This window comes from Anastrepha ludens, chromosome 2 (genome assembly GCF_028408465.1).
Source record: "Anastrepha ludens isolate Willacy chromosome 2, idAnaLude1.1, whole genome shotgun sequence".
Taxonomy (NCBI): Eukaryota; Metazoa; Arthropoda; class Insecta; order Diptera; family Tephritidae; genus Anastrepha; species Anastrepha ludens.
Genome location: NC_071498.1, coordinates 159,784,360 through 159,810,898, shown reverse-complemented (window position 1 = coordinate 159,810,898; position 26,539 = coordinate 159,784,360). Strand labels below are relative to the sequence as shown.

The 26,539-nt window shown below is 36.3% G+C and overlaps 1 protein-coding gene across 1 annotated transcript in view; it reads right to left on the bottom strand.

Moving 5' to 3' along the window:
• LOC128855689 (GATA-binding factor C) overlaps window positions 1–26,539 on the bottom strand; it is a 239,954-nt gene that overhangs the window by 64,591 nt on the left and 148,824 nt on the right. Inside the window, exon 5 of the mRNA XM_054090818.1 lies at window positions 25,525–25,670. Coding sequence (XP_053946793.1) covers window positions 25,525–25,670 — 146 coding nt within the window. The remainder of the gene's footprint in view (window positions 1–25,524; window positions 25,671–26,539) is intronic.

Here is a 26,539-nt window from a genome sequence, read left to right as displayed (position 1 = left end):
AACGTCAGGCCACATCTTGCACAAGTCGTCAAAGCCGCGCTGCAAGAGCTCGAATGGGATATCCTTCAGCATCCGTCGCGTTCTCCGGACCTGGCACTGATCGATTACCATTTTTATCGCTCGCTGTCGAACCATATGAAAGGCGTTACCTTCGTTAAAAACTGGATCAACAACTTCTTTGACACTAGACCAGGCAATTTTTGGCGGAACGCCATCAACAAATTGGTCCAGAGGTGAGAAGACGTTGTAAACAGCAATGGCGAATATATAATTGATTAATTTATTGTTTTTTGGTTAAATAAAAGTCTTCTGTAAAAACGCTACGAACTTATTCCCCAACCCAATATATGGTGTAATCATGGTTCTGATTTCACTAGAAGCGCGTCACTTTGGTACCAGTAGATTTTCCTGCAGGGCTCATTTTACGTGGCTAAGTATTTGTATACCAAATTTGTTTAGTGAGTTCCAAGTGTCCAATGACTACATTCGGTGCATGAGGATGGTGTGAAGAGGCAAAGAAAGGGTTCACCTGCTGAGTGTGAACGTGAAATATTTTTTCCAGCTATACCACATAGGTATTTATGTATGTGTATGTGTGCACATACGTACGTATATACTGCTATGTAAATGTTATGCGAAAATTAATGCAATACAACTAAGTTGCATGGGTACATAAGTGAATGATGTATGCGTTTGTGTGTGTATGCACGCGCTCGTGCTTGTGCGCCTTCAAAACAATGTGAGCGTGCTTGGCAGACATCCATTTCCTAGTCAGTTGCAGCGAAAACACAAAAAATTTATTTACAAAAAAACAAAAAAGTAATGAAATAAAATATTTACAACAGAATTGCTACTGAAATTACAACAAGAGCAATAATACCTACATAAGCGAGAACAACAAAAGCGGACAGCGAATAAAATTAGTTGAAAGCAGGAAAAAGCAAAGAAAAACCAAACTTGGCAGGAAATTTATTTAGTTTTAGTAGCTGGTGGTAGCCATCAATACAAACTTAGTCGCGGCGGCAGTGGTGGTGGTGGTGTTGGCGGTGTTGGCGGTGTTGGCAACACCGAACGCGATTTAAGCAGCATTGGTCAGTGACAAATATTAATGACAGTTTTCATACCTTCAATATAAAGTAATGCGAACGCATACACTCAAACATGCGCGCAAACGTACGTAAAATGTAATGTCAGCTGAAGCCAAAATTGATTGACGAACTAAATGTCGTGGCTAATAGAGTGCAGGAGCTATACGCTCGCGTGTGCAACTCACATTCGCGGCTATTGTTCGATTTTGCTTTAGACATGCACACACATGCATATATCCATTATTATTATTTTTTTTTTCTATTTTTATTTATTAGTTTACAGCCGCTCACGCCTTAAATCCTTTGCTTTCCTCTTTCCATCCACTGCTGGCCATTTTATAATCCTTTTATATAATTTATGTGACGCAAGTAGATAGAAACGTGCTAGAATTACACACTAGCGCACACACCTACACCCACACACAAACAAATGTACATTCATGCTTTGCGTCGTTGTTCTTGCATTCTGTGTTCGCTCATTAAATTCATTGAACAGGCTTTTAATGAGTGACATTTGTTTCATTGATTTCTCTTTAATTTATGTGCGTGTATGCGTTCATACATACATCCATACATACTTGAATATGTTATTGTATGGGTGTTTTATAGGTTTTGGCACGTTAGGCGTTAGGCGTTGGACGTTTCTGATGCAAGGCGTGTACTTAAGAAAGGTGGCAAGAGAAAGGTGGCGGTCGTATGTTTACTGCGGAAATAAGGTGTGTGTGTAAATCGATTTATATTATATTTACATTCAAAACATGCGTGTGTGTGTATGTGTGTAATGGTGCGACATTTATTTGGCTGTTCGAAATAGTCGCGTTCAATGGCGCTTAGCGTGTGAAAGGTTTGGCAGTGAAGTCGATTGCATTATTCATTTTAATATTCATATATTCGCACCCGCACCGTCACATTCTCTTTCAAACTGAATGAACTCGATGCGGAGGAATGAACGATCCATGAATAGCCTAGTGATTAGGCCTTCCAAGGAATATTGTGAAGGAATTTCAAGTAAAATCCTCTTAATTAAACAATTAAGGAAGTCCTAAGTTAGTTGCAGACCGAACTTTATGTGCCTGCTAATTTTTGGAAATTGAAATGGAAATTTGAAAAGGGGAGCCTGGAAGCACCGAGAGGTTGGTAACTACTAAAACACTCAGATTAAAATGGTAGTCAAAGCTCTGCAAAGTAAAAGGGTAGATAGTCAATCCTGAACTCTCCGTGCCTGGCGGTCTGTGACAAGATGGAAAGAAAACTAGAATTCTGCAAGAATTTTAAAATGGTCATCAACGTGGGAAAATAGTAATAGTAGTAGTAATAGTAATAGTAATAGCTTTAAAATAGAGTGCACAGCTGTGGTTTACTGTTAGGTACAAAATAGAAGACGGCACTGCCGGAGCTAGAACGGTCGCACCACAGTTAAAGAAGGCGATTGCAATGGCAGGAACGACTTCTATTTTTCACGCATTAGAGCTATGTGCCAGTGAATGTCTTCGTAGAGGCACGGGTTGTGCCAATATCATCATTTTCTGTGACAGTCAAGCAGTTTTAAAATCGGCAGATAGCTTCTCATTCTAATCAAGGTTAGTCTGGGGAACGTTTTAAAACTCTCGAAACTCTAGCATCAAGAAACTTTGTTAATGTGATGTGGGTACCGGGTTATGAGGGACACGAAGGGAATCCGGACACTTTAGGGAAAAAAGGTATAAACACTCCCTTCATAGGTCCTGAACTTTTGTGCGGGGTAAACAGTAGCTTCAAAGGTGCCTTTATACGTGAGCGGGACCAATGAGGCTTAATCGAATACTGGAGAGCTCAAACAGGTATGCGGAAATCAAAAAATACTCATTGATCCAGAACGTATAAAGGTAGAGGCAGTCCTTAACCTCAGCAGAAAAGACATAAAAACTATATTGAACTATTAACAGCACATTGTGAACTCAATTACCACATAGTCTTACTTTGTACTATTGATATAAATAAACAAATAAATAAAAAAATTGGTGTGACAGAAAATGATTATTGTAGACTCTATAAAGAGGTACTCAGCAGTCGCACCCAGCTATGATATTTTATAATAATAATAATAATAGTGAAGGAGAAAGGAGAGAAACCACGGAGAGAATGAGATAGGATAGAATAGAGACAGAGATAGAAAGGGAGACAGAGACAGAGATAGAAACGGAGACAGAGACAGAGATAGAGACGGAGACAGAGACAGAGACAGAGACGGAGACAGAGACAGAGACAGAGACAGAGACAGAGACAGAGACAGAGACAGAGACAGAGACAGAGACAGAGACAGAGACAGAGACAGAGACAGAGACAGCGACAGAGACAGAGACAGAGACAGAGACAGAGACAGAGACAGAGACAGAGACAGAGACAGAGACAGAGACAGAGACAGAGACAGAGACAGAGACAGAGACAGAGACAGAGACATACATATATAGCTAGTCCTGTGTGAATTTTCCTGGCAAATCTGATAATCTGAAATCCTCCAGTTTTAGAGAACGAATTTTACTCATTCTCACGACATCGGAACCCAAAATTGACCTTGCTCTAGCAATATCAGGACACTCACAGAGAAAATACTTAGTGCTACTCGCCTGCTCTAAACAAGTCAGGCAAATTTTGTTCTCAATGATTCCAATTGTGGTCACGTGCAGACCTCAAGGATTGTAATAATACCGACTATCAGTGGAACGTCTTTTCTTCCAAGTTTTAGCTGAAAGTTCGCCAGCTTTCTGTTCGCGCTTTTCACAAAACACTTTGCACTTTGAACTTGACTCGATCTGGTGCGCGAATCCAAAAGGTGTGATTTTGTAAAGTCGATAGACCCTCAAATTGGGCAGACTGGTTTATCTTTGCTGCTCAGAAGATGGGAATAGGTGTGTTACGTATGGTCAATACTAAAGTGAACAAAAGTCTTGATTTTGTACCACGTTGATAGCAGCGTGTAAGACGTTTTGCTGCCCCAAGGGTTAGAGTTCTTCTAATGATGTTGATAAATTATCCAATTGTTACGAAAAATTGAAAGCGTTTGCTGGTTTGCTAGCTACTTGGCATCTTGATTGTCGAAATTCACTAAAACCATGTAATAGCGCTCAGTCTGAGCTGTCGGACCTGCTGGTTTTTTTTTTTGTTGTTTGTTGTTGAGGCAACTAGCAATAAAGCACTCAGACAACATTAAGTCCATTTTTCTGCACTCGGATTCTCTTTTTAACGGACGTCTTTACCCGTTTCCTGAGATTGCAACATGCCCAGATACCCACATATTTTATATTGATTTTTTGTGTCGATAGAGAATGTCACGAGTTGTCGAAGGGTATGGTAAGGGATATATTTCTTAAATACAAGGTGGCGCAAAATTAAGCACCCTATCGGATGATTTATAATTTTTGCAAATGGCGTCATATTTGGCTCTTATGAACGAGACAGCTGCAGTATAGAAATAAATAAGGAATGGAGCGAGTAAAGATCAAAGAAAGATTTCTATCACTCAACATAATTTTTTGTATTTAGTAGAAAAGGCATTAAGAGAAAAGGGGAATTTAGAAAAACATTTTTTTGTTGTTTCATAAAATGTTAATAAAATCCTTTCTTATATTATAGATCGTCAACCGTGATGACTCTACTCTTTGCGTTCGAGCGCTGGAGAGGTATAGTTACGTGGAATTCAAACTTTAGACGCATTTTTCACAAAACTATATTTTTCGAATTGGCGTACGCGATAACTCGAAAGGTTATTGACCGATCTCCCTGAAATTTTGCACACATCTTTTTTATGATATTACTTTCTATGTGTTTCAAATTTTCAAAAAATTTTCAAAAAAAAAATTTTTTTCGATTCAAAAATAGTAGGAAAATTCACCCCAAAATTCATTTTTTTAAGCATTTTATTCCGCGAATGTTTTTTCCATTTTTTTTAATTCATATAGAAATTATGACACTAATAAAATAAAAAAAATTTTGATTTTGTGCATTCAGGTCACTGACGCCGATGCTACAAACCCCGCCGATTGAGAAGCCCCATTGCGACCTTCCTGGAAGAATTGAGTGTACATCCGCCATATTAAATGATTAAAATAAAAAAAAAAATGTTTATATTATTTTAATATATAAATGAACTGTATGCCAATTTTGGAAAAAAATATATTGACTTTTTCATTTTAAACAATTTTAATCAAAATCAGGGAAAATATGGCCGTTTACAGGTATCTGTTCCCTTGCGCTACTTCGTTCAATCGAAAATTTTAAAGGAGAAGGATGCGATATTTATTTTGCAATTCTTTAAACAATTCGCAAAGCATCTTGATCATCACGATTAGGTAAGAAAACGATGCTAGGTATGACCTCAGTCTGCACTTTCAATGATTGGGAAGGCGCAACTGTAAGAACTATCTTGAGAAATAAGCTACGGCAAAGGCGGATTTTTCGATTCGATTTTAAAGGAATGTTCGAGAAGAAGATTCTGCTCTCAGTACATCAGCTTTCATGACTTTTCTAAGTTTGGTTGCGTTGTATCTGTGTCAAACTTGGTTTTCTGCAGTGCCCCACTTTAGAGACAGAAATGAGAGAAGTTATTTTGAAAAAAAATATTTAAAAAAATATACTCACGGGAAATTATGCAATTACAAGGACACAAGTGCAAATATAAAGCTAATATGCATTAATAGTAAATACTTTTTGGCACTTAGTCGCTTGGGGTATAGCTTTAACGAGTGTACAGTTTTTTCGAGCGCTGTACATTTTTTTCGATTTTACTCAAAAAAACAAAAATAAATAAAATAACTAGTAATCGTAGCTTTCACAATACTTGCACGCTTTTTATATCGAAATCTACCAACACCTGTTCTTCTCTGCCAAATTTTGCACCAATAAATTACTCCTCATACACTTGCACGTACCAATAACTTCTGACATTTAACAATTTATCGAAAAGCAGAAATAAATTTACTACAAAACTGCACAGCCTCAACAGCTTAAAGTTTCATTAAAGCGATGACACACCCCTTTGAAAATAAGAAGAAGAAGAAAAATATATATTCATATATATACAAGTTGTGAAAAGGGAGCAAAACTGCCAAAAGTGCAATGCAGCGCGCCAAAGTGGAGCAAAACTGAGAAAAGCAGCAGTGGCAGCTAGCAAAAATAACAACAAATGCAATGAGCGCGAAAAGAAAAAGTAACTCCATTAATACCGAAAACAACAACAAAAATTAAGAAAATACCAAAACAAAAACAACTATGCCAACGTTAGCAGCTAAAAACATTCACAGCAACATTTTTGGCCTGTCATGCCAGCGGTGCAGCATAGCCAATGCGTCAGCGCACCTCTACCAATATCGTTAATTTTTAATTGATCTTTCATAATGTGGCGTTATTGCATTTTATTTCGCTGCTGCGCTTGTTTTGACTTTGGCTTTAGTTATTGCTTATTGTCTCTTTTTTTATGTAGTTTATTCCACTTTTAAGCCTTCTTGGCTGCGGCAATATTTCAAGCTTTGTGCACACATTTATTTTTTTAACTTTGTTTTTGAGCTGCGTTTTCCCCGAGGATCAGCGCCGTGGCGTGATATGCTTTTGTCTACCAATTTTTTTTAATTTATACATTTTTTTTTTAATTTTTAATATATATTTTTTTGTTTTTTTATATATTTTTTTTAATTTTTAGTTTTTATTTATAATTTTTTATTTTTCATTCTTTCATTTTACGCCGTTGACGAGATGTTGTCTTAACAAGATCTAGCGTCAGCCGTTCGCATGTTCGCATTTGTACGCTTGCTGCCTTTCGAATGTCGTCTGCTCATCATTCTCAGCGCACTGTCGTCGAAATATTGACAGACGCACTTCGTTGCCATGTAGCAACTTGGCTGATGATATTGAAAACTTCACATGTGCACTTGATCAGGTTGTGCGCTTTTTGGCGCAATAACGCCCCACATGTTGCCGTGGACAGCCTTCCGCTTGCTGACTGCCGGCGTTTTGCGTGCAACGAACCCTTTTACGGCTGTTATGCTTCTAAGTTTATCTTTTTCTTGTTATTTTTGTGTGTTTTTTATTTTTGTTTTGGCTATATTTAAAGATTTTTGATTTAAATTCGATTCAACCTGTTCAGGTGATCATCGTGAGGCTCTGATCGTGAATTTTTGATTTATTATAAAAATGCGCGCACTCTGGTGTGGGGGAATCCTGTGCCGCACCACTGTCGCTGCTGCTCTTCTCTTTGAACACGCCCATTCGAGATTTTCGTTTTCATTGCGTTATTCAGCATATTCTGATCAATAGATGAGCTTCGATTTTTATTTTAAATTCTTCGTTTTCTTCTTCTCCTTCTGCTTCTTGTTTCGTTTTGCTTCACTTTTCGTGGCTCTTAATGTAGGCAGTTAATTTTTGGCGTTACTGCCCACATGTGGTCCGTAGTTTTTTACCAAAAATAACTCATTGCTTAAGAGCCTCTGCTCACCAATTCCCACGGTTTTTGTGTGCAAGCCAGCGAGACAACGAACGATTCACATATGGCGTGCCGCGTCGTCTGAAATGTGTTAATTTCAAGTTTAATTTGTTGTTAAATCGCAGTTAAGCGACACATTGCGCCGCTTGTGCGTGATAAGGCGAATCGAAGATTTGTTTGAAATTATTAGCAAACAAGGCGAAGCGCGCAATTATAACACATTTTTACCCAACTTCGGCAGTAAAATAATTCATAAATCATCATAACATAATTCAAATCGTTATTTTGTCTGTGCACTTATGTCTCTTGCGCTTACATGCCGCATGTGAGTGGATTAACTCAAGGCGGCGCGCGTTCGCAGCTTAAGTCTTTTGTTTTCTGCTCGAACAACAATTGAAACGTTTTGAAGCGTTACACACACACACACACTCTCTGACAAGGTGCCGCGCGTGATAAGACAAAATTTGTTATGATTTCACGCAATATAACAACTCTTTTAACGCATACCAATGGCAACAACAAAAGCAAGCGACTCAGAAAAACACCTTTGGAATGATATGGAAAAATTATTGATTGGCTTGATCGCACTCGCCAATGATCTTGAGCTGTTGAAAAAAATCTCAAACAAATAAATAAACAAGCGAATGAAAAAGTGTTTAATAAGCCATTTAGGTATACTTCAACTGCACATGTAAGCGTGTGTGCGTGCGTGAATATGCGTGAGGGTGTAAGCAAGTGAAGTGTTAGAAAGCGTTTGAGGGCAAGTGCGGAGTGCACCTTAGGCATGATATTTCAAATTTGTATCTCTCGTATGATATACTTTTCAGTTACTTGGCTATTCTGTTCAAAGACGATGGAGGTGCATGAAACGCAGCTGGAGTGCGTTTTGTGTTAAATATTGTTTGACTTTGTGTACATATTACTCGGAACAGTGGGGGTGCGGGAAAAGCACGTGTTTAATTAACGGCTAAACTAAGCGAGCCGTTACGAACGACTTCATCAGCATCACTAACAAAGTTATGGATATAAGTAAATAAGAAGAATTGTTGCTGCAGTGAAAAATGGGCAACGACCAGAGAGAATGAAGTTAGAGGGCACGTACAAGGTGGCGCAAAATTAATCACGCTATCTGAAGATTTGTGATAAATTAAGTAAATTTTCCTAAGATCCTAGGTAATTGAAGTTAAGTTTACGTCTAAAGTAATTACACTGTATTTCACAAGAAAAGTAAAGGAAAGAGACTTCAATTGTTGGTAACGGCGGACAGGGTAGATATCTAGAATACAATTTTACAAATGACGTCGCAAATGAAACTTAATACTTGTGTGCGAGACAGCTGCAGCATACAAACGAACAAACTGTAGAGTGTGAAAAGGTCAAAGTAAAGATTTCCATTACTCACAAAAATTTTTTTCTTCTTATTTTAGTAAAAACGTAATTCAGAAATTAATTTGGACGATTAACTTTGCGGCACCTTGTATAATTGTTAAACAATTTTTAATAACTCTTTTTTCATAAGAATTTTTCATAGAAACTTTGTTTTTATAAAATCGCTATTTAAATACAAAATGCATTAATATAAACAAAATATAAATTATGTGTAAAATATTTACCAAAAAACTATGTAATAGCAACTATTTAAGTAATTTCCTCATACTCAGGCGGGCTAGGTTAGGTACGTTAGATTAGATTGAGTGGCTAAGCCTTAAGCCTAACATTTTGATACCATTGGACTTCGCCTTTTACACTCCTCAGTCTTCTCCGAACCAACCTCTTAATTTCGAAAATCTTCCTAATTTCGGCAACCCTATTTGGCCAACCCGTTTTCATTGATGACAAGAAAGGCGAATGAATTTGAGCGTGGAAAGCCTTTTTCTGTGTAGCTCAATGCATGTACACAGGAGGTGTTCCACGCTTTATTCTTCTTCAATATCCTGGCAGCTTCGACAAAAGTCATTATTTGGTATCCCCAGTCTACTTGCATGTCTTCCAATTAGGCAATGCCCTGTGAGTGCGCCCATCGTGTTCCTCATATCCTATATCCTAAGACTCAGCAGCGACTTAGTATGGCCGTGGTTCCATTCTGACCACGTTTGCCTGCCTATTTGACAAAAAGGTGATTGCCTCCAACGGCAATCCTAACTCCTACCTTCCCTTGCGAGCCCATCTTTTTTGGAATTACTCTCTATATTTCTATGGCTTGACACCCAGATTAGATATATTGTAAAATTTTGCGACTTTTTATGGTTTAGGATAAAATATACTTAAAACAAAAAAATGTTTGCATAAATAATATTTTGAATAAATAATATTTTGTTACAAGTTTTCAAAAACGCCAAAACAAGTTTGAAATCCCCTTTTTAATAAAAAAGAAGTATTCAGAAAACAAATGTTTTGCTTAATATTTTAGAATAAAATAAATTAAAAGACATTTTTTTCTGGGAAAAGAATTATATTATTTTGTTGAAAATTTTCAAAAATTAAAATTTTTTATTGACAATTTTTTATAAAAAAACAAAATTTTTCCCAAATAAAATTTGTTAATTATATTTTATGGAAAAGCTTAAAAAAACAAAAACAGAACCGACGAAAAAGATTATATTAATTTGATGAAAATGTTTAAAAATTAAACATTTTTAATGAAAATTTTTTATAAAAAAAATTCAAAAGAATAGACAAAAAATTATATTATTTTGTTGAAAATTAAAATTTTTCAACGAAAGTCTTTTATAAAAAAATTAAATTTTTCTTAAATTTTTTTTAGTATATTTTATGGTAAAAGTTAAAAAGAAAATTTCAAAATAACCGACGATTCAAAATAGTTCTAGTTTTCAACAGGAATCTTAAAATGATTAAATTTTTTCAGGAAATTTTATGAATTATTAATAATAATTTTTCATTACAATTAAAAAAAAAAAACCAAACAATTGTCCCTAATATAATATGTTTAACAAAGGAATAACATAAAAAAACCAAAAAAATTTTCTAAAAATATATATATTTTAAATTTTTAGAATCTTAACAAGTCCATTTATTGTTTTAGCAATAATAAATATAAATGTTTCTGTAATATTTTAGAATAAGGCAGCAGCCATTTGTGACGAGTGTTTTACTGACTCTAACAATTTCAGTGTCTCCTAACTGTCCGAGTAGACATAAACTTCCCTCGCTGTTAGGAGTCTCTTCTTAAAGAGCAATAAGCGCTCTCTTATGGCACTTACTTCTGCCTGAAAGGCATTACAGTGATTAGGCAAGCGAAAGGTTGCACTGAAGCTTAGTTTTTCAGAATAAAATCCTCCGTTTAACAGTTCATGAAGCTTAGCTCCGTCAATAAAAATACTGACACTATTTTTTCTACCTTCTGTCCCATAACTATCTTAACATGGCATCGAAGATTCAAGCAGTGCGAAAAGCAGCTGAGAAAGACGAGTTGAAGATCAATATGCAGAAAATCAAAGTCATGCGTATAAACACAGGAATCCATCGAATGAAAGTACCAATCTCGAAGATATGCAACTATTTTCTTTTCTTGTTGTTTAGGCAGCGTTGTTTCGGTCTCTGGGAGTTCGAGCGATAATTTAAAAGCCGAATAAAGAGAACTGTGGTGGCATTTCGTTCTCTACAAGCAATTTGGAACGCAGCATCACACATTTCATGGCGCACAAAACTGTGAATTTTTAATTCGGATGTAAAGTCGACTTTACTTTAAGATTGTGAAACGTGGAATACGACTTCAGCTGGCACAAGCTTTTATAAACAAATACCTTCGAAAAATTCTCTGAAATACTCTAAGTATTATCTCGAATGCGGTCAGAGCCTAGCAGAAGCCAATATTTTTAGGCATCTGAAAGAGAAAATGGGGCTGAATTGGCCATGTTCTACGCAGAGGAAATGGTGGCTTAACAAGGGTCGCCATTGACTGCAACCCCCAAGAAAGCTGCAGACGTGAAAGACCGGCGAATACCTGGAGACAACTGCTGGAGTTAGAAACCCGCGCCATGCAGCTTAGCTGAAATGAAGTTAAGAGATTGGCGCAAAACATACCCGAATGGAAGAAATTCGTTGTGGCGCTATGCTTTACACTGAAACTCTAGGAATTTATGATGATGATGAAGATTTTCGTCATCTACCGTAGCACTGTCCAAGTGTGGTCTTTTGGAAGGAATGATACGGTAAAGAGTTAATAACTTCACAAAAATTTTGGAACCATTTTTTTTTTTTTAACAGAACTTCGGCTTTTGCTGTTGTTGCAAGAAATATCTATATTATATAATATATATAATTCGCGCATACACCCTTTTTCGGTGTTTTGCCGAGCTCTTTCTCCTATCTATAGCGTGCTTCTTGATGTTGTTCCACGAACGGAGGAACCTACAGTTTCAAGCTTTTTTATGGCAGAAATACACTCGGAGGTTTGCTATTGCCTGCCGAGGGGCGACCGCTATTAGAAAAAACTGTTTCTTCATTTGGGGTTTTCACCGAGATTCGAACCTTCGCTTCTCTCTGAATGCCGAATGGTAGTCACGCACCAACCCATTCGGCTACGGGCGGTCGCCAATAAATATCTATTTTGTAATAGAAATGAATATATGACAATATATTTTTGCTATTTCAAAGGCATACTTAAAAACTCATTATACGCCTAGAAAAGTGTACTACAGCTAACTTGGAAATAATTCTCTCATACTCACAGAAATAAAAAACCGTATACCTCCTTCGCCAAATTGATGTGCACATTTTAATTAGACTTCCCGCTAGTCAATGCTATTATTTTGCTTCAAAGCATTTAACAGTCCGCAAAAAGCAGTAATAGACACACACACACACACACACAAAGGCATATTTATGTACGCTAAAAACGTATTGTCTCTGGCGCATCTTAAATTGTGTATAATTTGTAAAACGTTGTGTATTTTTTTCCTATTTCTATTTTATTTCTTATGCCCTGTGCATGCATATTTTTTCTATAGTCTTTTGTTTTTTCTCTTTTAAATCTCATAAATTACAAAAGCTCAGCAAACAAATTAAACTCGTGACTTATGTTGAAAGCATTAAAAAATTTACAACATGCAAAATGCCATAAACAATAAAGAATTAAGAGATTTGAAAAACAAAAATTCTAAAAAGGCGTCACCGTCAACGTTTTGCCGCAGATGTAAATGCAAATGCAGCTGCAAAACTTGAATGAATAATTATTGCCAACAACAATTCCACTGGTTGTGTGTGTGTATGTATGCATGAAAATTTCACATAATTAATATTGTTTTAAACGTTCATTTAGCATTAGTATTATACTTAATTTTTTTGTTTTTGTTTTGCATAAATGAGCGGAAAACGAATTTCAATGTAATATGCAAATAGTTTTATGCGATGTTTGTTTTTTGTTTTTTTTTTTTGTTTTGTTTGCTTAGGGAATTGAGATATCGTATGAACAGAAATATGCAAAACCTATGTGGCAGATCTTTGCACTTGGCCTGCGCTCGTATTTTACTCTTCTTGAATTTTGTGCTTGTATTAGGTGTGCAACTAAGTTCCCGCTGTTTGTCAATAGATGCCGCCAACAGTGTGTGCTAGTCGATTCTAACATAACCTGAACGTCATAAACCAAGCTTAGACATATGACGATGAAACTGCCTCGACACATTAGTGATTTTGTTTTGGCATCAAATACTTTTGGTTTTGTGAAAATGTCTGATTTTGTGCCGAATAATCGTCCTCTGCGGAAAGTGTTGATTTTCCCCTCTCATTCGGGAAAAACGGCGGCTGAAGCGCATCAGGAGCTACAAAAAGTTCATGGAGATGCTGCTTTAAGTGAAACAACGTGCTGAGATTGGTTCCGTCGCTTCAAAGACGGTGATTTTAATGTTGACGACCGTCCACGTGAAGGAAGGCCAAAAACCTTCGAAGACGCTGAATTCGAGGCATTGCTCAATGAGGATCCCTGTCAAACACAAGAAGAGCTTGCTTCAGTATTAGGAGTTACACGCCAATCCATTTCCAAGCGATTGAAGGCTTTGGGAATGATTCAGAAACAGGGGACTTGGGTCCCTTATGAGTTAAAACCAAGGGATGTTGAACGTCATTTTTTCGCATATGAACAACTGCTCCAGCGGCAAGAAAGGAAGGAATTTTCTTCATCGCATCGCGGCGGGTGATGAAAAATGGATTCATTACAACAATACAAAGAAAAGAAAGTCATGGGTACTACCCGGTCATGCTTCTACGCCATCGCCTCGTCCGAATATACACGCTGCGAAGGTTATGCTATGTATTTGGCGGGACAAAGTTGGTGTTATTTATTATGAACTGTTAAAACCAAGCGAAACCATCACTGGGGATCGGTATCGACTTTAATTGATGCGATTGAGCCGAGCACTGCGCGGGTAGCGGCCGCAATATGCGGAGAAGGATGACAACGCTCGGCCTCACGTTGCCAAGCCCGAAAAAAACTACTTGGAAACACAGAAATGAGAAATCGTACCCCACGCGCCATATTCTCCAGATTTTGCGCCGCCCGATTATCACCTGTTCCGATCGATGGCACATGGTCTAGCTGACCAGCAGCTCCTTCATATGAAGACATCAAAAAATGGCTTGATCCGTGGGGCTATCCCAAAAGATGAACAGTTTTACCGCGACGGTATACGAGATCTACCAGAAAGAGGAGAAAAAGTAATAGCCAGCGATGGGCAATACTTTCAATAATTCACTTGTAACCATTTTTTCAGAATAAAGTTTTATTTTCGTCAAAAAAAAAAACAGAGAAAACTTAGTTGCGTACCTAATATTTATTCTTTCTTCTCCATAGTGAAACATAGGGCCACCAGAGTGAGCTATACTGTGATAAAATTACATTTTATTGCTTGTGCTGATTTTCATACATTTTTCAAATTTTCTGCATTATTTTACTTCAACACAACTTTTTCTCTCTCGACAGCGAACAATCAATTATTCCATTTTTGTTTTATTTTCCAACTTTTTTTCATTTCCTCCACAAGAAAACATAAATTTGAAACTTCTCAACGAAGGAAAAATTTAAGAACTTTGCACATTTACAAATCGCCATTACAGCTGACAGACCGCCAGCCTAAGGGCAGTAAGCACCAAAGTTTTTCAGTTAAACAAGCAAACAGAAAAAATCGGAAAAAACGCAAACTTGCTTAGAACATTATTTCGTTGGCATCTGTACATTTTTACGCGCATAAATTTATGCAAGTATGCCGTTTTGTGTGCATACAAACAGTCGCACACACACATCGGTCAAGCGAGTCAAGGTGAGTGCACAGTTCACCTCCAAGTCATGCTAAAAAATCAATTGTTCACGCGAACACCGACAAGCCTCGTAATGCTGCCTGCCTACAGCCAATTTCCGCCCCAAAAGCCCTAAAAGCAACGAAAAGTAAATAAAAACACCGCAATAGTTGCTGATCTCCGTATGTATGGGTGTACGGGCATGAAAAATACTCTCGCTTTTCACTCTACGCCACCGCATTGAGCATAGCTAAGCTTGACTGGAGTTCGCGCGTAATTATAATTCACATTAAAGTATTTCTAAGCGAGCTGAGGATGTAAGTCGCTAAGGTCAGAAATTAAGTCAGCTGTGTAGGTAAGGCTAAATCGACATCTACTTACATACCCAGGCGGCGCCGGACGTTTGTGCTATTTTTATTTTATTTTTTTCACTTGCTAGAAATTAAGTGCGGAAAATGCCTTAGCAAATATGTAGGAAAAACATTTGTTTGCAAAAAATATAGAAAATGCACAGCCGAATACAACAAATTTTCATTTCAAACTACATTTTTTGCCTTTCAATTAAACGTAATTATTGAACTGTTCGTTGGTCGTTGCTTGCCACATTCTTGCACCCAGCCACATTTACACACTTTTTAGCATTTTGCATATGCAAATCGCTGAAGTAAAATAAGAATATGTAGTGGCAAGAACAAGAAAGTGTGTGTGTTTGTGTGCAGCTCCACACAATGCCACACAGCACAGAACAATGCAAATATTTTTTGCCAGTATTTCGGTTTTTTAATTTATGTGTTTTAGCCTTAAGTTAAAATGTACTAAGGCTTTGGAATATGCAAAAATGTATGTTTTTGGTCAACGGGCCGCGCGCAACTGGATTGCGGTATGGCACTACATATTTTTATTTATGTATGTATTTAAAAATGCTTGGGCTATCCGCATTCTAGGGCATTTTTTCTTTTTTTGTAGGAATAGAGGCTGGTACATTGGTTGGGGTGTGGCTGCGAGGACTCAGGGAGACTGTTTTTAGAATGTTAAAATAAATAGTTTATTCTAATTATAATAAAAAAAAAATATAATCAATACAATAAAAAGGTGTTTAATAATGAAAAGCTTTCAAACGAGCATTCATATGACGACTGAAAAATATTTGTAATACACTAAAAAAAAAAAAATAAACAAAATAAATAAAATTAAATTAAATTAAATTAAATTAAAAAAAAAAAAATAAAATAATAAAAGAAAATAAAATAAAATAATTTAAAATAAAATAAAATAAAATAAAATAAAATAAGGCAGATAAGGGCTTTACCCCGCTAAGTCTGATGGAGCTGGATTTCCCAGTACCTGAGGGGGTTAAATCCCCGGCAGAAATGATCGCAGCATGGAAGGCAAAAACAATACACGGTGCCCATCCCCATGATCTCGAAATGGAATGGATAGACGCACAATCATCCAATTTATGGTTGAAAAAAGGAAAACTATTTTCTGAAACAGAAGGTTTCGCAATCGCTATCCAAGACCGAGTTATTCCAACAAGGAATTTCCGAAGGTCGATACATGGCGAGGCAATAGAGATAGATGTCGAAGGTGCGGCATTTACGGCGAAACAATCGACCATATAATTGCTGGATGTAGCGTACTTGCCCCCCGTGAATATTTCATAAGACATAACAATATAGCAAAGATCCTCCACCAACAACTTGCGATAAAACACGGTCTCTTACAAGCAGAAGTCTTGTATTTTAAATATCAACCAAAGGCAATAATCGAAAATGCAAATTTTAAACTTTACTGGGACAGATTTATATCCACAGATCAAACAGCAGCTGCCAACAAACCTGACATTATCTTGTTCGACAAGACAAATAAAACGATCGAAGTAATCGATATAGCAATGCCCCTTAATCGCAACATCCAAAGCACATACTCCACCAAAATATCGAAGGATGCAGCTTTGGCCATAGAACTTAAACGGATGTACAAAGCGAGGGAAGTCAATATAATTCCAATAATTATATCGTCCACTGGATTAGTGCCTAAGCATTTAATAAAAAACTTGAAGAAGTATGACTGCCAACACCTCTTAGAAGACATGCAGAAGTCGACCATACTGGACACATGTGCAATAGTTCGTAGATTTTTAAATATTTAAGCAATAGTAATCGCATGGGCGTAGAACTTGGACTACGCTCCACCAGAGCACAATCCCTTGAAAATTTTATCCGGGATGTGTAATCTCCGGCAATAGCCGGGATGGATTAAGCTCAAATAAAAATAAAAAAAATAAAATAAAATAAAACAAAATAAAATAAACTAAAGCATAAAAAATAAAACTTAAAAACTAAAACAAAAAACATTTTTAAGAAAAATTAATAAAAAAATATGAAGCAAATTAGTAAAATTTAAATTCTTTTTTTAATTTTAAATAAATTAACAAAAAGTTCCTGCACCCAAAATATTCCAATATTAATTCAGCTGTATATGCAGTTTTTAAATAGTCATCTTTGAGTTTAAAAAATTGGAATAGGATAAGCTTTAATAGCTTCAGAACTTAAAATATTCTTACAAAACAGAAATTTTGTTGAATTGAATTTTTGTTTAAAATAATTTGGTAAATCATTTCATAGTGCAGTCGACGCCCGTTAATTCGAAATTCGAGGCACTCTCAAAATATTACTAATTATCGAGTGTTTGAAATATTAAATGGCTAAAATTTTTGAAAGAAAGTAAATAAAACTTCGAATTATCAGTGTTTTTATTTAACTGGTAATATTTTACGTATTCATAATGTGAAAAGAACTAATTTATACAAGTTTGCTTCGAAGCACATTGCTGCTACTCAGACTTTTCAATAATTTTTTTTTTAAGGAGAAAAAGCGCCTGTTATGCTGTTCCATCGGTTTTGTTTTGTAGACAAAAGCTTTGTAAGTTATCGAATGAGGCTCGTGCTACCTTAACTGATACCTCTGCCAAAGGTTCTGATGTATCGCCATCATCTTCATTTTTGCTTTTTTCATACGTATCTGTCGCAGATAAAATTTCGCCATTGGTTAGTGATTCTGAGACAGCAACATCTTCATCCACTTGGACATGGTCGGAAAAACTCACACCGCTGATGTCAACTACTGGTACCATTGATGGCCCTCTACACTGTCTAAGCCAAATGAACTGGCTTTCTTCCAGATGAGGAAATTCACCTTTAGTTGTTCTTTTCCGTACTCCATCAGTTTGAGTAGCAGTAACTTTCTCCTTGCTCTTTATTATGCTTAAGAGAGTACTGAGAGGAATCTTAAATTCTTTTGCAATTTCTTTTTCTTCTCACCTCTTTCTGCTTTTTTATTATTTTTTTCTTTTCAGCAATCATCATACATTTATGATTTATATTTAACACAAACTTTTAATCTGTGTACCAACGAAGCGATTCATGCGGAAGCCTGCGTCAAAATGTGCCTATGTTTTATGCGTAACACGCAACCATGCACAGTAAAGGGAAGTCCAGAATTCAAAGTTCTTACTAACACACATCGCATCGTATCAATGATTTTTTCACTCGAATTACCGAGTGCATAAAGATGTATGGACATAATTTCAAATATAAAGAGATTTTGTAGGGGACTCGTGATAGCTTTGAATTAATGAGAGGTTCGAAATATCGCAGGCTTGAGGCCGGCGGGCCAATTAAAAGGTCAAAAAAATCGATTTTTTTTTTCCTGAAATCAATAGCTTAGATATTCAAGAACATGAGACACAAATTTTCAGAGTTAAATTCCAAGTATTTGCAGAGCTACAGAGCCGAGCGTAGTGCGGCGTCGAGCAACCGAGCGCTTATTGTTGTAGTTTGAAGCGCGTTTTCTCGGCTTTTCATTTTCACGATTTTACCTAATTTATGTACACGATTGCAAAAAAACTAAACGAGCTATCCATTTCATTCAAAATGCGTTATCTTCAGTATTGTTTTCTCTTCTATGTGAACTAAAAAAACATCCAAAAACAAATTTTCAGAGTTAAATTCCAAGTATTTGCAGAGCTACAGAGCCGAGCGTAGTGCGGCGTCGAGCAACCGAGCGCTTATTGTTGTAGTTTGAAGCGCGTTTTCTCGGCTTTTCATTTTCACGATTTTACCTAATTTATGTACACGATTGCAAAAAAACTAAACGAGCTATCCATTTCATTCAAAATGCGTTATCTTCAGTATTGTTTTCTCTTCTATGTGAACTAAAAAAACATCCAAAAACTTTTTTAAGCGACTTTTTTACCCAGTTGAAGAGTTTTTTTTCCTTCAAAAACCACTTTTTTTTTACCTTCCCCAAAAATTCGAATTTTACGTGTTTCTCCCAATTTTCTTAGTTCACATCGAAGATAATTACATCAAAATTAATAATCTTTTTTTTTTTTTGTTTTCCGATGAAAATTGCAAGTTGTATCTTGTACAGAAGTTGGATACTTCAGTGGCAAGGCGCTCTGGGAATCTATTGATAACTCGGCTTACAATATTTTTTTTTTTTTTTTAGTTCAAATATATATTAAACTATCCCCAAAACTTCATTTGGCTAATTGTTTTTTTTCTCATCCTACAACGCTTCGCGAAAACTACTGAATTTAGGACATCTAATTGGCCCGCCGGCCTTGAATTAACGAGAGTCGACTGTATTTATTTTTTGAATATGATAAGCGACTTGCCCGCCATGGCTACGAGTTATCTTGTCCACTTGATTAGCCCAATTTTTGACTACTTTTTCCAATAAATCTAAATGAGCCCAAACAGCAAAAATGCGTCGCAAACTATGGTCATTTGGCTTCAACTCTTGCACGAGCTGTATTGTATACAAGATCCCTACCTTAAATCATTCCACGTAGTCGAAGAACAAGGGCGAACAAGATAAGCTGACGTCTTCTTAAACACTTCGTGCTACAACAACATTATCGTTTCTGACGTACCTTTAAACTACAAACAGACCATTGAACTAACAATAAAACTGTGAATTTACAAGTAAACAAAAAATAAATAATCTTTAAAAACGAATATCTTGATCTTTGGGGCATCAAACAAATCAATGAGAAATCGCCCGCATAATAACATTTTTAACCGTTTCAGTCCCAGGAGAATTTTGAAAAACACTGACGAGGAATCCCAAACAGCTTGTCTTGTTTCAAATGCCCCAGTATTGGACTGGCCTTCCCAGCCCCCAGACGCCAACCTTATTGAAAATGTGTGGGGAACTATGAAAGCGCCAGTTTCCGATTTAAAGCAACTCGAGCATCAAGTTCGCAAAATTTAGTCCCGTTTGTGGACGATTTACGCAGAAAAGCTGGTGCAAAGCTTGAAGAAGATGTCAGGCTATACTCGACAACGATGAAGACTTGTTTTGTACATATTTTCATGTACAAAAAATTTAAATATATATCTTTATACTTTATGAATATCGCGGTTGATTTTTTCTGACACAGACTTTATCATGAAGAAGCTTCAATACACGGAAAATGCTCATAGATCCCTAGAAAGAGCCCCTTAACAGACGACTGAGTAACAATACACTCACAACGGCCTCCTGACGTACTACTTTACGCTGAAGTTCCGGGAGGATATCCCGTAGGATATGAGGGGGGTTTCGGTGGGTTCATTGATTTCGAGAACTCTTTTTCGAAGTCCATGGCCTGGAAAGTGGAAATTAGAAATTTATGAAAAATGTGTTGAAAAATAAAAACAAAAATGAGGAGGATTAATTTTTGAAGTGAAAACCTGTCCTGGCAATCAAATAAGCGAACTTAAAGTTGCAATTTATGTTCCTTTATGCGCCGAAAGAAGTTTGGTGTAACACTGGTGTAACAGTGTGTGCGAAAAGTATACGAATGCCTAGAATTCTAAAATAATTATTTCATTAAATAAATTTTCGGAATAAAATTACTTCTGCTTCTACTTAGTCCACCACTTTGCGGCGCGATTTCCCAGCTCTCGTTACATTCTTCATAACAAATGCAGTAATAAAACGTTGCTAATAGCAGAAAAACCCCGCATTCATACCTTGTCGCAGAAGGACCACACGGATGTGGAACAGTTGGTTATGCCGCTTAAAAACTAGTTGTTAGTTGTGACTTTCATGTACCTTTTTTATTTAAATTTTCATTGAACTTATTTTTATTCTCAAACAGCAGTTTTTGTTTTTTTCATTGCTGCTGCTCTTTTGTTTAGATACATTCGCGATTGTTTTTTCGCTTTGCCGTTTTTTTTCTGCCATTTCATTTCAAGTTCAGATGCAACAAAGTGCCGACTCGCTTTTCTTCTTCCAATACCCGCGACTTACTATATGTTAAACATTTAAATCAATACAATGCCAGTCAAATATGTAGTCAGGTTGACCATTTGCTCGCTTGGTGGCAGTTTAGTAGGGTCCGGCAGACAACTGTATGGCAGGCTGGCTGGCTGGTTGGTTGGCTGGCTAACTATGACTGCCACCCAGGGTCTACAAGCTTTTTTCGTATTTTTATTTATAAGTTCATGTATGTATGTATGTATGTGTGCGCATACATGTGTGTGTTTGCAAGTATTTATGCTGAGTAGCCAAACAATTGAATTGCATATCAAATTGACTTAACGACCTGACAGTGGTGTGGGCATTGATGTGGAGCATCCTGTTGTGGCACAATACACTTGCACGCCACATACATATATACATACATCTGTATGCATTTAACAGCGCAAGCCATTTGGTGGCAATTGCTTGGTTGCAACTGCCGCTGAGTGTAGCTTAGTTTAGTCAAAAGCTGGACATAGCGGCGGATGATGCTAATGATGTGTGGCGCGAGTGCAGTGGAAGCGAATGGGAAAAACGAGCAGTTTGGCAGAAGAGGAGCAGAAATGCATGTATGCACACACACACACACATCGATTAATGTACTCTTTATAAACCTACTCACATGACTTAATTTACATACAAAAACAAAAAGTAAAAACGTTTTTAAAACAATTAAGTGTCCATCCATACCTCGTCAAGCCTTCTCCACTTCGTTCACGGCATTCCGATGCACATAAAAATCACAGCATAAATTTTAATTTGTTGCATATTTTGTCAACAGCATTAAAAATGTCAACAAAAATCAACAAACCCTAAATATCCAGCTGTGAATTTCTTGGGAATTCCCTCATAAGCATAACGCGAGCAGCGCGCCAGCAACGGCGCATGAGACGCCGCCGATCGAAAGCAGACGACAGCGAAGCAGTTGATAACGTAGACGAAGATGGTACCAATGCGGCGGAGGCGAGAGCTGAGAAGGGCGGTAAAATATGTTTAGTATGTGGCAGAAGACGAGGTAGCAGTTGTGAGTACTCGTACCACCAGCCAACGCCAACGCGCATGCGCGACGATATGTTGCGGAAGGTATGCTGCATAGTTGTTGTTCTTTTTGTTGTTGTTTTTATTGTTGTTTCGCATTGAGTATTTAATAATGGTAGATATATTTTAATGTAATGCAATCAAATGCGTACGCATTAAATGCCAATAACATGGAAATCAACGCTTCACAGGCTGCATAAGCAACTGGAGACGTTTGTGTAAGTGCGTAAATATGTATGTAAACATGAACATATTAATATTTGTTGTACGACTGCTAACTAAGCTTGGGATATCTACCTCCTGCCTGGCTACATATTACCTCGCACGTTCGAACTATAGCGTGAAGCTGTCGAATGTTGGCTAACGCCCAGCGCCCTTGTAAGTCTCACACACACGCACACACATACATATACGTGCGTGCATACGCTAATAGACCAATTTATGTTATTTTGATAGCCTTAAAATTTCTACTCACATTCGAGCTTGGCTGCGCACCTCCGTTTTTTACAACATACAAAGCAGCTGGTGGCGCAGCATCCCAGCCAGCCAAACTGCCACAATTTTAAGTAGCAGCAAAGGCAGACGTAGAAGGGTAAGTGTTTGTTGTTGCAATAGTGAGAATATTGCTGTTTAACGCGCATTTATGGATGTACATTTGTAGGAATGCATTTAGTTTGATTGTGTTGTTGTAATGTTGATGTTGATTTGGTGAGTTGATTTTGTGATTGGAGCGGTTTTTGATGTAGTTGGCGCCACTGGTAGGTTGAGTAGGCAGCGTTGTGTGGTGCTTATCGTCGATCTCAGATAGGCGATAATGTCTGGATCTGTTAGAATGCTTGTTGTAGTTGTGGCTTAAATACGTGCGTGCCCCTGTGTATGTGTGTGTGTGTCTGTGTGCGTACATCTGTACCCCACTCATTTTACAGATGTAAATGCGAGATATTAAAACTTCCTCGTCTTAGTATTTTGAGCGTTCAGTTTTTTAGTTCTTTCAGTTCTGTTGTTTTAGTTGATTTTTATTGTTTCGGCGGTTTTATTTTTGGTTTTTGGTTTTTGGTTTTTGGTTTTTGGTTTCTTGCTCAAGTTGCGTGCAATGTTGTTGTTGTTGACATTACTCAGCTGTCTGCTATTTCTGTAGTGAATTTCGTGGTTTTTTTGGCTGCCTATTTTGTTTTCTCATAAATATTTGATTGTAGTAGTTGTTAACAGAAATGTTGTTGTAATTTGACTGCTCCTAACAGTAAATGAGCGCGTAATGATTGTGTCCCTTTTCTTAACTTTTTCTGGGTTTGCTTTTTTTTCATATTCCAGCACCAGCTCATAAATTGTAAACACATATTTTTATTTTATTTTGAAATTTCTCAGAATTTTATATATAAAATCGCAGACGATTTATGTGACTTTAAAATAATAATAACTGGTATTCTGATAGTTGCTTAGTTTATGAGGTATGCAGTTAATTGAGATAGTTTTTTGGAAATACACGCGGGCCATAATGCAGGTTTTATGATTTCCAGAGGTATCTTTTCGATGCTTAGTACTCTGCTAAATTTAAAGGGTGATCAGATTGTAGGTATTTTTTCCAAGAGGGGTTTTCGGACAGATCACGTGTGACTACTGTCAAACTAAATACATAATTTTTTCGTAGTTTTATTTGAATTTAGGATGCGTTACCTCCAAATTTACCACTTTTTATTTGCCTTTTTAGTGAGTTTTCAGACATAAATCGGCTTATACGCAGAGCTTGAGCCGCACCACATTAAAAGAACTACTGGATGAGATTTACGGACACAAGATTCATCGGCACGTGAGCGCAAGCAAGAAAAGTTTCACTTTGATGCGAAATATGCCGAGGTACTCAACTACCGAATCAGATGAAATAAGTCGGTAGTCAACTACAACGCAACAATCCGCAACAATAGGTGAACGAAATACTGGAGTCATTGGAAATGAAATTTGAAGAGTTCGAAAAGGCTTTCGATCATCTGGGACACAATAGCATTTGGCAAGCTCTTCTTGAGAGCGGAGTTCCACAAAAAATTTGCAATTTTATCCATATTCAAGCATTTTATTGTTGAGCGTTCCATAAAGGTGTTCTCTCTGATCCAATAAAGAGACCAGACAAGACTGCATTCTCTCACCCTTTATTGTTTCTTGTGGTTATGGACGATGCTTTGGGAGCGCCATTAGACAGCAACCCGAAAAGAAGTATCGTTTGGCATTCACTGAGTATGTGAAACTTGAACGACGTGGATTACGCCGACAACACTGTACGGATTTCGAAAAAACTGCGAAGGATAAGCAATCGAAGCTTGGTTATCTTTTGCTTCATGCTGAAAGTGTGGGTCTGCGCGTACTAACGTGAACAAAACAGCGAACATCATACTAGGCAGTCGTGCAGTAGACGGCAGTCTTGGCAGCCTGACGGCGGAGCTAAAACAGATACAAACCACCGAATCGTAAAAGCAAAGAACCTTTTCCGAGTTTAAATAAAGTTTGGTATTCTAAGCAGCTAAAAATAAAAAGAAAGTTTCGTTTTTTCAACACTAATATTATATTAAATCCGTCCTGCTCTATTGCTGTAAAACTCGGTTAGTATTCAACGAAGTAACAAACAAAATTCAAACGTTTGTGAACCGCCAGCTTCGCCGAAATCTTCGGATCTGGTGGCTCGAAAACCGGATCTAAAATGCGGATCTACTAAATATGTGCAACTAAAGGCCGATAAAGATTGAGATTCGGGGAAGAAAATGGCGCTGGTTATGGCATGCGCTGCGCACGAAGTCAACAGAGTTGCTCTAGACTGGACTCCACAGGGAGCACGAAATAGAGGACGTCCAAGAGGCATATCAACATAGATGACGACGTAGCGACATAGATGACCTTGACCAAGTTACAGTTAAGAACTTAGGTAAGAAATAGTTTTTTGCCCATTTCCTGATAATTTTTTTTTTTGTAATTTTTTGACTGGTGAGCAAATATGAAATCGTAAAAACCTGATCCATAATTTTTTGTTTTATTCAGTTTTTGTCTAATATTCAGTCTTCAGAGCTCAACTACGACAATTACGTAACTCCTATTAGTTTATATCTAAGAAAACAACATTTAGTATAATATTTAAAGCTATTAACATATTTCTTATAGGTATTCTTGCATGCTTTACCAAAATTTTACTGGCTTGGACGTCACGACAAAAACGAACTTTCGGAAAATTCGAAAAACTATTGCAAAAAATCATAAATAATGGGAAACTTCTGATGCAGAAATTTTTATATTTTCTGTTATTTATATAAAATAGTCATTAAATATTCAAAAATGAAGTTCCTTGAAGGACGCAAAGAGGTGTTACACTTCACTTTATTTATATACTTTTTATTTATTTCATATTTCATAAACTTACCAGTCTTCGCTTTGGTTTGATTAGTGGACGATTTTGGCCGTTCATTTTATAATACAGTCCACAGGCATTGCACAAATAGTGGCCGGTGCCATCGCGTCGCCACAGTGGCGTCGATGTAGCACCGCAGTTGACGCATTCGCGACCCTCTGAAAAGTGAAGTGGAAAGTGAGTTTAATTAATTGAAAGGAAGAAATATAAAAATAAATACATAAATGTTTATAAAAACTTTTTTAGAATATAATTTGGGTGTGGAGTCTGGGGTATATACATCGCTTGAGGAGGATTATGTTGCAAAAGAATATTAAAAAACAATAATATTTGCTTATAAAACAAATAAGTAAATCAGTTTAAAAATATTAAAAAAAATAATATAAAAAATTGGTAAATTTGCTCAAAAAAAAAAAAAAAATATTTGCTAATATAAAAAATTTGTAAATTTGATTCAGAATATCAAAAAATATTTGCTACTATAAAAACGCTACTATAATTAGTAAATTTGCTTAAAAATAACAAAAAAAATATTTGCTAAAATAAAAAATGACTAAATTTGCTCAAGAATATAAAACAAATATTTGCTTATATAAAAAATTAGAAAATTTGATTAAAAATATAAAAAAAAAATATTTACCAATATAAAAAATTAGTAAATTTGCTCAAGAATATAAAAAAAAAATATTTGCTAACATAAAAAATTAGTAAATTTGCTCAAGAATATTAAAAAACAATATTTTCTAATATAATAAATTAGTAAATTTGCTTAAAAATATAAAAATCCAATATTTGCTAATATAAAAAATTAGTAAATTTGCTCAAGAATTAAAAAAAAAATATTTGTTAATATAAAAAATGAGTAAATTTGCTCAAGAATATAAAAAAAATATTTCCTTATATCAAAAATTGGTAAATTTGCTTAAAAATATAAAAAAAAAATATTTACCAATATAAAAAATTAGTAAATTTGCTCAAGAATATAAAAAAAAAATATTTGCTAATATAAAAAATTATTTAATTTTTT